Raw genomic sequence first — 17,910 nt, 5'->3', positions numbered from 1 at the left:
GAAGAGAGAATAGCAACAGCACACAGCAAAGAGCTGACAAGACAAAACAGCAGCCACAAACTGATATGTACAGAGGCAAAACAAACAATCAAACAAACACAATCAACTGGGTCATTAGCTATTTAGATAAGGGCTCACCAAAAGCCTGACTGAATAACAATGTTTCCTTAAAAATAACTTAGACAATTAATCAGTTAAGTCATTTTTATTTTATTCATTTTTTTTCAATATCATCTGAAACTCTCTGAAACAACATTTACTTTTCCATGAGCCTCCCCAGGGGACTAGGAAAATGTCTGACCCTCCCTCCACCATAAATAACAATATTTCACTGTTTCTGGCTATGATAAATGGTCTGATTTAGGCGATTTTTAAAGAAAACAAGAAAACCCACTTGCAAGTTTTTTTTGGGGGGGGGGGGGGGTTTTAAAATAAAGATAAATTAAATTAAAGATGAACGTCCTGTCCCTAAGCTGATTAAAAAAACATAACCCCCCGCCGCTTAAAAATATTTGAGGAGACTACCCCATTTTTCACCACGTTCTCCTCTCTCATAAATAACGAACAGAGCCTCAGCAAAATATTTTCCTTTTTTTATTTCTGTCAATCTCCAAAGATGGAGGTCAGAACTTACCAAGGCCTACCGTTACACACTTTACTGTAAATAACCATTTAGGCTATAATTTGTGTGGTGGTTTGTATATGAAATGTATATTCAAGTTATACATATTGATAAAACAGGAATTTACCCCAAATAATCTGTTAATTCAGATTGGTCTGAGAGGGTCTTAACATTTTCGAAAAGCAATGACTGTGTGGGCACAGATAACATAGGCTACCAGTTTTATTATTCATCCAGAACCTATGGTGGGGCTACCGATTGGTGAATTTCCAGATATTCATCAAACGCACCACCTCTCCTGAACGTAATGCTTTGATTGATTGGGGAATCAGCTGTGTGTTGTCCAATGGGAGGCTGAACAGAAGTCAGTGGGCATGTCGCCGGCTGTGAGCGCTTATTAAGACCTATACAGCCCCGACCCCCAACCTTGTCTGCAAGGATTATTAGAGCCCTGACACAGCACATAAACAGATAAGACAGTCTTTTTTGACAGAATATTATGAGAATAATATGAAACTTAAAATTCATTCATTTTATTTTTCAAAGGGATTCAAACAAGGTAGTTGCAGGTTTAATTACTTGTAGATTTTGAATTCCACCCTCTCAGCAAATACAAATAAAAAAAAGTCAACAAAAGATGTTAACTTGAGATTTTTGCGACCAAAAGGCATTTAAGCTATTTTCCTCACTCATTCCTCAGCCATCGACGTCCTCCCTGAGTCTGCCTTGCAGTCACCTCAGAGGGCAAATTACACACGATGTTCAGTCTCTGCTGGACGAAGGCTAGCATTAGCTCCCTGTAATATATTGGAAACGAAGGTATGTATGAAAATGATTTCTTCCCACTCGAAACTTGATATTCCGAATGTAACAAAGATGTATCTACAGCCGGACCGTCCGCTTATTTCGTTAGAGGCCGTTAACGATGTGTTGTTTCCCTCTGCTTCACAGTTTTGACAGCTGCCTCACACAGTGCGATGCGGTGCAACAACAGCTAACGTTATGATTGTTAGCAAGACAACTAAAATATCAAAACATATATTTTGTTAATTGAAATAGGTCGCAGAGCCAATTAGATATAACCGCTCTTAGGTTATTATGATATTTATGAAAAAAGTATGCTTAAAATGATCGCGCTTTCTTGCTTTTGAGTTGTCAAGCTAGCTAAAACACAACACACTCAACTATCGAGTAGAACTTTCAAAATAAAAAAGTAGTTGCAACGTTTTGTTTTTAAAAAAGTAAAATACAGTACCCTGCTATAAACATGCAGAAATATCTATATCTATATCTATATATACAAAACCCACAAACTGCTCTTTTTGTGTTGAAAACCTTTTTGGCATTTTTGTCACACCATGGACCATATCTCTGAAGAAAATTTGATGTTTGGCTGCCTCAGTTATCCAAAAACAGAAGACAAAACATTTTTTTATAATTAATTTGGTAATGATTTCAGCAAAGTACTTCATATATAAATATAACTTTAGCAACTAGTGTCACTTTTCTGAAGGATATTGGACATTATATGAAACTATTCACTGACTTAACCAACAAAAAGGCTATCAAGACACTAAATATTTGTATCTTACAATACTTTTATTCAATGTAATGGATTTTTGTAACACCCTGTAGTGTAAATAACGAATGGAAAAAAAACAGCATTAAGTACATTCAGTTTAAAGTAACAATTAACAATGACAGAAGTAGGTCATACTAAATGTATGAAATAAATAAAAACAGGGTGCCAAGGATGCAAATACTGATGGTATTCAGGGTGTTAATAAATTATTATTTTATTTTATTATTTTCAATAAAATACACACACACACACACACACACACACACACACACACACAAACAAACAAACAAACAAACCCGAAAAAAGGGATTTTCACATTATCTTATACGATATGTTCGAACCTACTGTTACACGTTAGATGCTTTTATTTTGAAAACATAATCCCATATCGGAAATTGGTTGCCTCCCTTTGCCTGCATAGTTGACGCAACCTCTGCCAGACACCTAGCTAGCTAGCTAGCTAGCTGAGTGTATTGCCCGAGTCCGTTTTGTTTTGGTTATGCTACAGTGTCGTCTTGAAGTTTCGGGTTCACGTCAGGTGCAAGTGCGTCATAAACAACTGTCAGTATCTGTGAGTGCGTGGGAGAAAGAGACTAACTGACTTACTGTGCTTTGCTAACCACTGTCACTTTGTATATTTCTGCAGGAGCACAATTTAAAAGTGGCAAAGCAGCGCAGTGAATCATGGATCTGCTATGAATGACTCGGGACAACATTTGGGGCTTTGTTCGGTGCTGTCCGGGGCACTTTCAGCCACCTGGAGGATTGGGAAGGACACCAAAAAGAGGATTTTGTCATTCCAGACTTCCTCAACGCCCTGACTGGTGTTGTACCTGGAGGTGTGGACGACATGGCCAGTCCACAGCAGACTGATCTGTCATATGCGTGGGAAAAGTACATGGATTGTAGACTGCAAGGAGCGGATCTGCAGGTAGGCGCTGCTGACAGACTCTCAGGAGGCTGTGTGATACATGCTCAGCTCAGGTTCCTTTTCTGGGGGCTGGTGATGCTAACTTTTAGTTTTCAGGACTACAAGGCAACAATCCTGGAAAGAGCCTTAAGAAAATTTTAGGTTAGGTAGATCTTGTTTAGACTCACAAAGTATTTGTTTTCATCATGTCGAAGTTGCAAAACTGGCTATAAAGTAAAACTATGAAGTAAGAAATTTGACTCAATATATACTTTTAATCAATTTATTATTGCTCACTCTGAAATAACTTTGTTTATTCTGTTTACTTGTCAGGGACAAATATTAATAAATAATATTGTAAATATGCGTGAATTAGTCGGGAGGCTAGTTTTATCATCTATAATCTAGGGGTGCATAACATTGTTTTTTTTTGCCGATATCTGATATGCCGATATATTGCAAGTCAATAGGCCGATATCGAGATAGATTGATCATCAAGTCTCTTCTGTAGTCAAATTAATATATTATTATGCATGCACACTCTTACCGTGATCACCCACCAGCAGATGGAGACATGAAATACAATGATTTTGAATGTTTATAATATTAATTCATTGTGCAAAATGAGAAAAAAACATGTTGGCCGATTCTGGTAGTGAATTTTAAAGCCAGTATTGGCCGATACTGATGACTTGCCGATATTTTTGTCCATGCCTACTATAATCCCTGCCCAGGTGTAAAGCCTAAATCAGGTTTAAAAACAATAATCAAGACATATCAATTACAGTAAAACTAAAACACAGACATAAGCAGATCACAAACGTGCAGCAATATAAGCAGAGTTAATTACAGCAAAACACAAATAAAACAAATAATTACAGATCAGATGAAAAAACAGAACAGTTGAGCAAAAACATGCACAAGCAAAGATGGGTATGACCAACAGTTTAACAGTAGCACCAAGGTAAGTAAAGCAACAGGGCAGATTTGCAGCACTGTTCACTGACATTTGCCAAATAAATAAAGGCATCCACATGCTGCTGACAGCCTAGGTGTCTCATAAGCCATGTTCTTAACTGTCTGTAAATCCTGTAGGAGGAGAGTTACCTGATGAGTGCTGGTACGCATTCCGTTCATGTTTCGCTTTAATTAAGAAGGCAGATTGACTGAAAGTAGATTTTCTCAGTAGGATAATGCAGTTTCCTCTTGTGACTCCTCTTGTAATCTGATTTGTATTTACCGGTTGCCTAACATAGTGGCTGAATGGGGGGAGGAGTCATGCTATGAACAACTTATATATGAGGCATATATTTGCATGTTTGATCAGCTTTCTGTTTCTTATAAGGGGGTTTCTTGTCTGTGTAGAATTTTAATTGAATACACCATAATCTAAATATTACCGCATCTGAGTGGCTCTTGGGTGCTGCTGTCGGTATGAGATTTGATTGATTACAAATGATCATCAAGGTAATATCATCTAATAACAGCAAACATCAAGGCCTTCCTTTAGTCTGCTCCTCATCATTCAAGCTGCCTGAAATACTATTTTTGCCTCAGCTGATCCGCGATGACTGACCATGAGCTAGAAGTGGCTTTTGCAAAAATGTTTTGCAGCTGTAGAAAATCGCACAGTGAAAAGAAAAATGTTACTCTACATAAACGCTTGAAAAGAAAAGCAGTAAAGGACAGAGTTTAAATAGAGTAAATAACTTTTGCGTTAAGTGCTAAACTAGTTTAGACCATAAAAAGAAAACTTCAAATGAAACATCTGTGTAGAGACGTGCAGTAGAGTACAGATGCCTGTTTTTATAAGATTTCCTTTTTAGACTGAGAGAAGATTGTTTGTCTTCAGGCTCATTTTGTACAGAATTATGTATAATTGTATGAGGTAATGGCAGGAGCATCATTCAGTTTGTGTCATTCTGTCATTGTGGTAGGAACAAGCAGTGAAAAACTAGAAGAAAATGAAAGAGAATGACTCCCCTCGATGCATAGGACATGTCTTAAATCCTCCTGAAGGTCTCCAGATGCCACTTTTAGAACCAGAAATGTAACCGGCACACAGCACAAGCAGGACTGGCAGTGAGTCACTGCACAGAGTTACAGGCAGGTGTTAACCACAGATTGCTTGTTATGAGTGTTGCGCAAGTGCACTTTTATTCTTTTGTTGGTATATTACAGGACTGAGAGACTCTGAAATCTCTTTTCAGCCACTGCAGCTCTTTTCACCCCCCCCGTCAGAGAACAAACAGCAGCCAGATCACGAGACTTGGATTAGGATGGGACTGCAGGCAGAGATCTGCCCTGCACACACACACACACACACACACACACACACGCACACAGAGATGAGCTGATTTAACCATTAAATCAGTGCATTATTTTTGATTAATCATGTGCAAGTCGTCCTTAAAAGACAGATCTGCTATCATTTTCAAAGCTAATGAGTGCTGAGAAAGCCTGTAGGGTTCTCATTCTGGGAAACAATGGCTTCCTCCCTCTATAGTCATCATGTCTGTGGTGGTGTGTTTGCTTTGTTGCTTTGTTAATCATGTTGGTGTGCATTAGGATATCAGCTGTGGAAATTGTGCTGGCTTGTTCTCAGTTGTCATAGTAATACAAACGCTTGGATTGCACCAAGTAGCTCTGCCTTTCTTTTATTTGAAACTTTTTATGTCACTTTCGACCCCCATGGGAAGACAGTGTTTGCTCCTCCACTTGTCACTGTCGCTGTGATCAAAGTGTTGTGTGTGTGTGAGATGCAGAAAGATGTTGAAGTGATCACAGCTGTAGTTTGCTGATACCGTCGCTTTCCCTCCTGATTGAATCTGATGGGGACAAACAGTGACAGGCTATAGCACTCACATGGATACTGTTGCACTGCTTGCACATTATATTTTCCTCCAGCTCATTCTGCCGTCAATGCACAAGAGTACACTGTACATTCCTACCATCTGTGGAGTCTGCTAGTCATCACAGTCAGTATACAGGTAAACATGATTAAATGATCATGGAAACTGGCCAGCGTCTGAAAGGCCCTTGTTTTAGTGCCCGCCAGACAGCAAGACTTTGCCCTGCTGCTGTGTATCTAATTCTGTGATCACACTTTATAGTGAAATGTGGAGGGCAAAAAGACACCTTCTCCTGCAGCAATCAATAAGATACCAAAAAAGTGTTAAAGTACTGCAGCTTCCCTCATCTTTTATTCTTTGCATTCTTGTCTCATCTCTTTCATCTGCATTTCTTTCAGGGTTAACTCCCCCACTTGTGTTTCTGTCACTTATACAGCACAGAGACAGGAACAGTGGTATCTGGGATGTCTTAGTGTCTTAAAGTCTAACCATGACCTGATGCTTAAACATAGTCTTCCCTCTTCTGTTTCCTGTTGACTCTTCCTCAATAAATACTTTTCTCAGAAAGCAGAAATGCCATAAAAAGATTTTCACCGCTGCTAGTATTTTTTTGGGTCAAAAGGAACTGCAGTCTCAATGGGGGACGGAGCAAACTGTTGTGGTGGATCTGTCTTGCTTTGTTTATAAAGGAGACATTGGTGGTATCCTCCTACTTGCTATCTATTGCCTGTACATTAATGTTCCTTACATAACAGGATTTACTATATGGATAGTGAAACCCACTGTGATCAAACTCACTCTTTGTATTTAATCTATAGGATTTTATTTAAATAAGCGTTTTGGCATTATAGCCTCACTATCAAGGGATTTCTGGCATTAAGCTTTTTTTTTAGTTCTTTAGAATTTCCTCTTTTATGGAGCCAAAACTAGTGTGCTCAGCTACAAAGGAAACTTGCCTTTGGCACATTTGCATCAAAGTATCTGTGGGGACACTTTCCATTCTGCCCAGTCTCTGAATCTTGATGAGCAGAGTAAATTTAGTTGAATGGTTACCTGGCCCGGAGCCAAGCCAGAGACCTGGTTTTGTTGCTTGTGGGATTGTTCAGTTTCATTATGAGCTAACAGGATGTTTCAAAACACCTCAGTCTGGTGTTTGGAGCACTTCACTTTTCTGGTCCTTTGGTACCAAGGGGCTCCAGCTAATTGATCTTTGTGGGCTCTGCCTCATTTATTTCTTTAAATTCAGTCAGTTGCAGTCTGGGTCTAATGTTAACTCTTAATTCATTTTTTTTTTTCCAAAAAATGGAAGACCTGTATTTGAAAAGACATGTTCCTTCAGAGTGATTGGACTCATCTTGTAAGTATTGCTCTGTTGCTGCTCTAAGATCAGTCGTGTTTTGAATGTTTATAATCCTGATGGGTTGTGATGTAAATGTCCACTGTCTGCCCATTGTAACCTAATCTCTTCAACAACAGATAGTTGTGTGTAAAGCTGATTAAACACAGTGATTTTCTGAATTAGGACAATCCTGGTCACATATTCCATCCACATTACTTGTCATTAGCTTTCTAAGCTCACTCCTGTGCTTTACATTCCCTGTGTGGTAAAGCCCTGAATCCTTGTCTAAAGAAGATTAAACTTGTCGAGCACAACATAAGGCAGAATGGAGTGAATACTAAAGAGGGAGTAAAGATGGCAGTGCTGGTTCAATTCATCCCCAAAATTTTTTGTTTGGCTTGTCAGAATTGAACAATGTGTGCACCATATTTCATGTCTGGATGTGCTGTGTGCATTATTTCCATGAATGTATTATCAGATGCATTATGATGTGTAGTTTGTGTAGCATTAAGGTCAGCTGTAACATGTAACACTACTCTAGCTATCTAAAGCAATTGATGATGATGTGTATGTATCATATACCATATCTGAGCAGTTAAGAGCATAAAACATGATTGCGACATTAATTAGACTCTTGTAATGTTCACATAACAGTCTAGTAAAATTAAAAAAAACTGGATAGTGTTAGTTGACTACCATATATCCAACGGTTTATTAAAAGGCCTGCATAAATCCTGTCAGTTTAAAGGGACAGTTCACCCCCAAATCAAACACCTGTATTTTTTTCCTCTAACCTGTGTGAGATGATGAGTGTTTGAGAAATCTGCTGCAGAGATGTCTGACTTCTCTCCAATATAAAGGAACTATATTGTGCTCAGTTTTTGGTGCTAAAAGCACAGTTTTTTATTTAACTATTTAAACTCAACAGTTATGTTTTGTTTTTTTTTTCAGAAATGGTGACAGACATTGTTGTGAGCAGTTTCATTAAGGAGCTATTTTCTCTCTACCAAACTACACCCTCCAACAGTATCACCACAAAGACAGAGGCATGCATCTAATGCTTGCTCACTTAGCACCGCAGAGCTAGCTAACATTACAGCTTAGCCAGGGAGGACGCCATTATTGTTTACGTCTCGTGCTGTGGAGCATGATCCTCCCGTCCATGCATAGATGCACACTTCTTTCCACGCAATGATTTGGCTGTGGAGTGTAGTTTGGTTGAAAGCAAATAGTTCCTTCACGAAACTACTCATAGGTTTGGATCACAATTTCTGTATAGTGAAAGTGCTAAGACATTTGTAAATAGCACTACACAGCAACAGTGCAATAACATTTTTCTTTTTTTTCATAATTTTATTTTATGTTATGTCTTCATATTTTTGCATTGTGTTTAATATGTTATGCACCCAATCATCAAGACAAATGCCCTGTAGTTGTAAAGTTACTTGGCAATGAAAACAATGCGTATTTTAGATTTTGGGTTGAACTGTCACTGTAACCCTAGTTCATTTGTTATTACATGATTGTTTCATGTGAATTGTGTTACAGTGTATAAAGACGGCATTGTTTCTCAGTAAAAACCATAACTGAAATACAATTCAGTACATTATCTGTCTTGGCAGTTGAGAATCATAATCACTTATTCAGTGCATTTCTGGAAAATTACAAGACTTTTTATAAGACTCAAAATAAACAACCAACCAACCCGGTGATATGAGCCTACGTGTATTTAGAGTTAGTAATATCTAATCTCTAGTGATGGTGAAGTTTCGCAGTCCTGAGAAAGCATAAATTAGAAATTATCAGCCTGCTTATTTAAAAAAACAAAAAAAAACTGTTTGATGACTCTGTCTCCTTTACTCCACAGTATTTTGCCTTTAATACCCTTGCATATTTGAGTAAATTCACTATGACACTGCTCTTTCAGTAAAATTCTCGTGCTGATGATCCAAAAATAGTGTGCTGTTAGGCTCCCGACACTTCTTTATCCAAAGCTTGTTGAGCATTTAACTTAATGTGTTGTGACTTTCATGATTTCTAGTATGTTGTGAAGTGAAGTTGCTTTCTCAGGCGAGCTGGTTGACCACAGAGCTTGTTTCACATCTGCATTTATTGTTCCGTCCTCACTTTCAACCTAACTCTTACTCGCTCTGGTCTCCAGGGCTGTACCAAACGATTGACTGAATGAATGAATAATTCATGTCTGTAGCTCTGGGTTGAGTCAGAGTCCAACCATTGCTCTATCTCAGCTTTTTCCACCCAGTGGCATGTTATTAAGTCGGATCTCCTCCTCAAAAACAGAGTTGCTCTGTCCATCAGGGAAGAGAAAGGCCAGAGCAGGATGTTTGGATTGTAATTTTGACCAACACCAGTTTGCACTCTCTTTCCCTGTAATGGAAACAATGAAGCAGAGAGTGCAGCATTTTCATTTCCTGCATAGTGGCTAAAGGTCACTGTTTCTGACAGAGCTGATCTGACACGGACAAAAACACAAACATGGTGTTTGATGGTAGCCTCTTGACATTTTGTCGTGTGTCTTAATGGAAAAAAAAAGAGGGTTATTTTTGTTGTGTGAAGCAGCTTTGCTCTCTGACTTTAGTTTGTGAGGAAATGTGGAACGTTAGGGACTTCTCATGATGCTCATCACCCAAATGTCAAATTAGATCAGTAGGGATCTCAAACCGGAAAAAAAACATTGCATAACCAACGCCCCACGTCCTCTCTCACGAGGACAGGATCACATCGCTTTCACTGCCTCTGCCAAGATGTAGTCTACCCAATTATCCAAGAGAGCTTGAGAGGAAAGTCTGTACCAGTGCGAGTGACTCAGCCGTCAGACTCCCATGACTAGGCCTCCCGTGATTGTCTGTTTTGGATAAAGGTAGAGTAAAAGACAGGTCACAGCCACCTTGTCCGGCCAGTTACGGAAACTTTGGTTGGGCTTTCAGTATTCAAACATGTATTCCTCTCCCTTAGAGCAGCCATCTGAAAAAAGAAAAATATAAAACAGAGCCCTAAATATAAAAAACAAAGCCAGAGAGTTAGAGTGGATGTGTTTCGTTCCTAAGGTTTCCCTAAAGAAACAGATTTACTGGGAATTAGTGGCATCTGGCAGTGAGGATTGCAAATTACAACCACTTTGAACTTCTCCTGATTGAAATTCCTTCAGTGTTCATTGTTAAGGAGGTTTTTACCGGGAGCTGAATTATCTGCAGAGGTCTCTCCCTCTCCATAATGAATGGACCAAGTGATTAATCAGTTTCTGTTTTTGCTGCTCAACACGTCATACTCAAGCCCCTAGCTCAGCACCTGCTAATGTGCACTTAGCTTTTTTTTGTGATTACTTAATGTGTGCTCACCTTATTTTTGACCCAGACATGCAGAGAGTTTTTACCGTGGGCTGAAATATCCACAGAGGTCTCCTTCTCTCCAAAAAGAACAGATCAGATGATTTAGGATAATAAAAACACAGAATCAAGCAGTTTCACATCACAAATCTGTGTTTCTCCAATGCAGTTCCGCTCGTCGGTCTAGGGCTAGTTGCCCAGCAACTGCCGCACCTGAGTGCTCTTTTTTTTTCTCTGGTAACTTATGATCCAGACGTTCAGGGAGTTTTTACCAGGAGCCGAATTATCTGCAGAGATTCGGTGAGGATCCGGTGATTTAAACCAGTAAAAATACTGAATAAAGAAGTGTCACGTTAAAAAAAGGTGTTTTTTTCTTCCAATGTTGTTTGTTGCGGAGGGGCTGCTAACTACAGTGGCTGACGTGAAAACCCTAATGGCCCTATCTAGAGCCAGTGTTAGATCAGAGTTAGAAACATGGCAATCTCCATGGACAGGGACCCGCTTCCTATGTAGAAAAAAACCCCAACACAATTTAAGCTGAACACCAACTTTTATTTTCAGATGATTATACACTAAAGAAAACATACTTATTTTATTATACTTTATTTCTTTCAATAGATGCCCCTAAAGCCTACACACTGGACCTTAAAGCTAGTGTCAGCGCCATGCTGTTCTGTAACTGAATCTGATCTCTGACTCTACTTGACCAGGCAAGAAATTAGTCTTCCTGAAATATTATTAAAAGTGAGTAAGAGTGTTGTTTTTTTTTCCCCTCAACTCTGATGATTCTATGTTGAATCAATAAGTCGATGTCAGACAGCTCATGAACTTACACAGCAAGGAGTTGGATGAAAGGAGAGGTCTGCAACACCAAAATGATATATGGTTAAATTGTGTAAAGTGAATTCTTGTCAACAAATCATAAACTGAATAAAAAAAATAGACCTTAACATTCAAGTGTCAATAAGTGAAATCTGCAGCTTGTTTGTCCCAATCATCTAGATAGTTTGAGATGTCCACATGACAAATGAGCAAATAAAGAAGTTCATCACTGCAGAGGAAAGGTCAAAGCTTCCTTTTTGTTTACAGAAATGTGTTCTCGGGGCTTTGTGAACTGTTGATTTCCCCTCAAGCTGTATTAATCAGTATTGGCAGTCTCTCCATTATCAAATCACCCTGGCTGGTTTGTGCCGAGTGCATTGTAATATTGGATTAGAGCCTCGGAGGAAAAAACAACCCTGTTGCTGGGAAATTAGTGTTATCGTAAAACTGCTCAGTTTCCCTTTCCCATATGAGAAGTACGGCCACAACAGGTACACTGATAACACAAGGACAAATCAAGTCATTTCAGATGCTCATTTCGGGAGATTAACTTTAATAGACTGAGTGCACAGCTCTCAGCATAGCTCTAGGGCTTATTTTTTAAACTAATAACAGTTTTGGCAACCTTGAAGCTTTGATTTCCGGCCAGTCACCCCCCCTGTTTATCTCTGCTCTTATCTATTGCTGCAGTTATTTCTTTCACCTTTTATGTTCTTGTCAGCTTTCGTGTTTTAGCCCTGTCCTCTCCTGTGTCCGTCATGATCCATGCATTTCTTTCTCTTCCTTTTTTTCCATCTCCTATGTGTGATGTTGTCCAGCTCCCTGGTGTGCAGTGACCCCCACCCACCCACCTACCTAACCCCCCCCACTGTTCGGGTGGGTTGTTGCCTCAGCTTTTGAAGTGTCACCCCTCTGCCCCTCCCTGACCCTGGTGAGTGTGGTCAACTCCGTCATGACTTGCAGCTTAAAATTTTGCCACGCTTGACATATATGTGTTTATCTTTCAGCCCATGACATATTTTCTAGTGACATCTTTTCTTAATGAAAGTCACAGTGGTAACAAGTAAGACAAAACTAGCTTTGACAGTTATGACACAGGAAGGAAGTTGACTCACCATGTAACTAAACAAAGCTGGGTTTTGCCAGAAGAGTAGCCTCGGTCCCTGTCCTCATTTTGACGGTTAGCAGCAAAAGCCGAGGTGTGACTAAACGGCAGACACCTGAATAACCGATTTGGAGGTTTCCCTCTTGTGTTTTAGTCATGGAGAGTGAGTAAATCAGTTTTAAAGATATGCATAGCAGGATATTCATATGTCTTAGGGCATGTAAAGAAGACACGGAAAATAGTAAGCGCACTGCAACTGTAAATTATGCCAGATTGACTCTTTAAAGAGCTGTTTCGCATCGCGTAGTTTCTGTTTTTAGATTCCAGAATTGAGTCGATGTAGAAATCTGTCTCCATGCCTCTGAATGATTTGCTGTGGAGTAACTGTGACATATCACTGTGTCCAAATTAGTATGGAGTTATACTTCCACTTTATTTTTTAGTGGGGAATCAAAATGTGAAATTGTATGCTGGTGCAAGTACACTTAAACTGGAAAAAATACACGCATTATAATCTTTTTGTGGTGACTGGATTGGATACCTGTAAAGTGAAGTGCCAGTGTTAGTTAATGCATATTTTCTTATCATGTAAGAGGAATTAAAGATGAGTGGTTTGGAAACAAAAAAGTTTACATTTAGTAATTCTCACCAAAACACACTGTGTGTCCTTGAGTTCTTCATTGAATGTGTTTCATTCCTCATAAAACATTTGCAAAGCCATTTTTTAAATATACTTTAAACTTCACATTGTCTAAATCCTTGTTTGCTTGCTCTGGCCTCTTCTTCACCGGCACCACTACCCTTGTTTTGGGGTTATTGCCACCAACTGTCAATTAATAGAATGGGGCTGCATGATATGCAAACATATTATGTATTAAAAATATATTACAAAATTATAAAAATATTTCAGTTATTTTGGCAGATATTTTGATTAAAATATGAGTTGCAATTTTAGTGGAAATGGCAATTTTTGAATTTAATTTTTAGTGAAAGAAATATAAAATTGATGATCGTGGGTTTTTTGTGCTCTGTACCGAACAAGCACATCCCCAATCCCACATTTACTATTTGTAAAAATTTGCAGCTTTTTTGATATCGATAATATTTTATGTGTTGGGCACAAATTGAAAACGCTATATTGTTAAGGAGAACTATAATAATAAAAATAAAATGTTTTTACCCAACTTACTTTCTAATGTATAGTTAAGGTCACATTTTAGAATAATTTCAAGGGAGAAAATAAACATTTTTATTGAACTGCCTCAAATGAGGATTATTGAAAAACTGTGATTGGTTAATTTCTGAAAGTCTCATAGTTTGCAGCAAACAATTTTGTCAAAATTCAGTAAAAAGACCTTTTTGTTTCATTACAAAGATTCATATGTTGCCTTACATTAAAGCACCAACTATAGCAGTGTGAAAATCATAACTTAAAATATATCTTTCAATGGGAGAATATGCATCTGACTTAAACATTTGACAAATACTGTTATTGTGAGAGTGTGCATTTTTGACTATGCTCAGCAACTTGCCAGATATTTAGTGAATCCACACACTTATCCTCTATATGCATCCCTTTATAACAGTAAATAATAAATGACATAGCTCTTTAATTTTAGTTCATTTTATGTAAAGCTAGTTTTTTCCATGCTGTCAGTGTCCTGTGATGCCATTGTAGGCCAGACTGCGTGTAATGTGATTGGTACTGTGTGGTGTCTATTCTCTGGCTTTGTGACCCAGACACTCAGCACAGCCACATCAGTCAGGGATCAGCGTTGCTTGAATGAATCCAGTCAGTGGTGTCAGATTAGCAGAGGAGTAAAGCTAGCTCCTGGGCGGCGTGAGCAAAGGTGGGACGCTGGTTTAGACAGTCGCATGTCTGCCGGGAAGACATTAACACACTACCCTGCAACCGGTAATGCAGTTAAAAGCGGTCAGGTGGCTTACCTCGGTTTGAGGAATGTCCTGATTGCCTTGCCAACTCTGGCGGTGAGAGATTCCAGCTGTTCGGACAGGCGCTGACCTAAACTCTGTAATGAGGATGAATTAATCTTTATATTCAGGTATTCTCCAGTGCTGTTCTTTTATTGCTGATTGTGATTTTAAATAGCAAAATGCTTTCCACCAGGCTATTGTTCAAAGTAATGAGCCTTTTCATTGAACATAAATAGGAAGAGTTGTACAGAGATAAAAACAAAAAAAGCAATGCCTAAAATGTGACTCTAGGTTCTGGGAATTGAATTATTTTTGTGCTATTTTTTCATGAAACAGTGACACAAGGGTACTTTTTGGTCCAATGCTTTTATATTTGGATGTTAGAGAGGAGGAATGAAATATACTGACTTTAACCACTGCGTCTGACCTGATGAATCAATACAAGAGAAACAGTTCTATGTAACGACATTAGCGGCTGTTACATCACAATCTAATTGACTTCACCGTCATCTAAAACGACTACAAATCAGAAAATCATTGAGAGTAATGTCACAATGGTTTAAGTGAAAGGTTACTGTTTTCATTTTGATTCCCCCTCATGTGAGAGCAAGTAATAACATGTGTTTGATTTATGTTCCTGCTCTTGTGTCTTATCTGTGTCTTATCAGGTCAGCCTTCAGGGTCTGGAGAATTTCCTCTGTCTCTTCCACTATGTGCAGCACCACCCCAACAGAAGCACCAAAGATGCTCTGAAATTCTGGTAGGTCTCGTTACTGTTTTTACATCTTTAAATGTACTGTGATGAAGGTTTAGTCTGACTAAAGGTGGGTAACATCTTGCGTTATAATGTAATCCAGTTAAGGGGGGTCATGAACTGCAGCCTTAAAGACTACAGGGTGTTCAGTCAACAACCCAATGATAAAATTGACTTGATGAGTTTTGTAGTTGGCAAATAGTAACTGCAAACATACAGCTACTTTGGTCTTTTCTCTGGTCTCTACCAAAGAGAAGTGACTGCAGAAGTGACAAAATTATTTTTTTTTCTGTCCCTCCACTATAGTAGAGGTTGCAGACATTATGCAATTGTGGTGCATTAGCTTTTTCTGAGTACCTTGCTGCATAGATTTCCATATTGATGAGGAAAATCATAGACATTAGGCACCCCGAGTGCCTCTTGTTTGTATTCTGTTCAGTGTAAATAAGAGACACACACACACACACACACACACACACACACACACACACACAAAAACCCCCAAGAATTAAGTGAGTGCATTAGCATATGTGAACTTTGTGTTCCCTCAGATGAAAAGTGATTAGTTTGAAAGGTGTGTTGGTTAAAATGGCTGAAATAATGTCCTTGTTTAAAGACAAGCTTAAGGCAGTTTAATGTTTCGCTCTGTGAGATCAACCATTGAATGGACTGTGTTTTTAATTTTTGAAGCTTTTATCTGCAATAATTGGGCACTTAGCTAACAGATGTTGTACAAATGGAAGAGCTGGTTTGTTGCAAAGTATACTGTCATTACACTGTTGTGGACTGGACTGGACTGGAAGTTTGACAACCCACATGGTTTTATTTGTAGATCATTGATGCAAATTTATCATTCAGGGTTCACATGATCATGGAAAAAACTGAAAAAGTGACAATTTCGCAATCCCATTTCCATGCCTGGGAAATTCACAGAGGAAGTCATAATCATTGAGAGTTTTGAAAAGTCATGGAATTTTGTTGCGTATGAAGAATTGTTACAGTAATTTCCTAGTAGTAAGTAATCTTGAAAGCCAGTGTCAGTTTGATACAAGTGCTGGTGAAGCGATTGTTTAATTAGGGGCAATATATTGACTTTGCGTATAGTCTGAATTAATTAAAGTAAATATTAACTTAAAGCCAACTGTTAGAGATTGTAAAAGGTTGCTGTTTAGCTATAGTAAAATATAATATACAGTTCTGTGTGTGTTATATGTTGTGAATGGTCATGGAAGTTTTATTATGGGTCCTTGAAAATCTGAAATTTTGTCCATGAAAATAAACGTGAACTGTGATGATAACAGCATTGTGTAAAAAGCCTTTAAAAGCAGTGTTGATTTGTAGATATCATCTGAACAGGACAAGTATGAACCTTAATCACTTCTTTTGGCATAAATCAGAGATTACAATCAATTTACAGATTATCATGATGTATTCAGTGGTCGTTTACAAACATCCATCAGAAGTTACCACATGCCTAAGTGACAAATTTGAATTGATCAGACAGAGTAAACTAAAGCAGTTAGCAACCCACAGTGAATAAATCACTCCACTCATACATCTTGTGCATTCACACTCTTGATTTCTCATTGTTTGCAGTTGAACTAGATATATTGATGTAGTTAATCATGTGGATAAACCATGTCTAAACCAAAAGCCTCCGTGACCTCATTATAGCTCGTGACACTCTATTAACAGTTCAGTGTACACACAGGAATCCTGGTTCAAGACACTAACCCAGAGAGTGTTTGAATACCATCCATTGCTTTAAGTGTCCTCTTTGTCCTTTTTGCTTTGACAAAATGAAGCCAGTATTTCTTCACTTTCTTGACTACCTCAAAGGGGCAGGGCTGAATAAAGCCTCTGCTGTGTAAATAACTCAGTTGGTATGAGAAACATCACAATAATTGGCCAGAGGGGAAATGCAAAATTTGAGATCTGCAGGAAAGAGGTGTCTTTTCCAGCAGGGTGATATCATGGAAATCATTACTCTGAATACTAAGCCTCTAATCGATGTCTTGTGGGTGTGATAATGCCTGAGAGAATGATGGCTCAAAGATGGTGGAAAAAAATAGAATAATGCTTTTATTATTTGACAAGGAAATCCTGTGTCTTGAAAATCTGTGGGGCTTTAATTATTCTCCATTGATTTTTTTCTAAATTACTTTGCAATGCAGCCAGAACTGTCAGTATGCCAGGTGTTTGTTTTGAAGGCATTGTATCTAATTTAATAATATATTTACATAATACATTTCTCCTAGCCCTGAGCTGATTACGTCTGTGTTTTAGCTTACCTTTCAATTGAGATAAACTGCATGTGTAACTTAGATAATGCAATGCAAACACCAGCTTTATTATAAATTACAGTCACAATGACACATTAAAGCCGTAGTTGGTAGCTTTTATAAAAGTGATTTTTTGTCATGTTTGCTGAATCTTTCGCTATATTCATATAGTATAGTATGAGACAAAGAATCTGTGAAGAAAAGTTATGTTCCTCTTTTGGGTTTGGTATAGCTTATACTGGCATTACTACACATGAAGGAAAACAATCAAGACTGAGGAGTCTCCAACGCAGCTGTCAATCTCTGCCCATGAACTGCGGCCAAACTGTCAATTGTGATCAGATATGATCAAGATTCTGT

General features: G+C 38.4%; 1 protein-coding gene across 8 annotated transcripts in view; it reads left to right on the top strand.

Annotated features, from left to right (window-relative positions):
- The first annotated feature begins 1,245 nt into the window (after positions 1-1,245).
- lyst (lysosomal trafficking regulator) overlaps positions 1,246-17,910 on the top strand; it is a 73,957-nt gene continuing 57,292 nt past the window's right edge. For 3 of the 8 annotated variants that reach the window (XM_088086207.1, XM_088086206.1, XM_088086204.1), the window contains exons 1-3: positions 1,249-1,441; positions 2,851-3,135; positions 15,183-15,274. In XM_088086207.1, the coding sequence (XP_087942333.1) occupies positions 3,055-3,135; positions 15,183-15,274 (173 nt within the window). In that variant the 5' untranslated portion in view covers positions 1,249-1,441; positions 2,851-3,054. Of the gene's footprint in view, positions 1,442-2,641; positions 2,749-2,850; positions 3,136-7,203; positions 7,324-12,292; positions 12,406-12,606; positions 12,743-15,182; positions 15,275-17,910 lie in introns of those variants that run through there. The other 5 variants (XM_088086211.1, XM_042502736.2, XM_088086205.1 and 2 more) reach the window with 5 other exon arrangements.

Source organism: Plectropomus leopardus, chromosome 13 (assembly GCF_026936395.1).
Source record: "Plectropomus leopardus strain MGB_pleo_1.0 chromosome 13, ASM2693639v1, whole genome shotgun sequence".
Taxonomy (NCBI): Eukaryota; Metazoa; Chordata; class Actinopteri; order Perciformes; family Serranidae; genus Plectropomus; species Plectropomus leopardus.
Note: the sequence above shows the minus strand (reverse complement) of the source record. Positions and strands in the feature narration are given on the sequence as shown.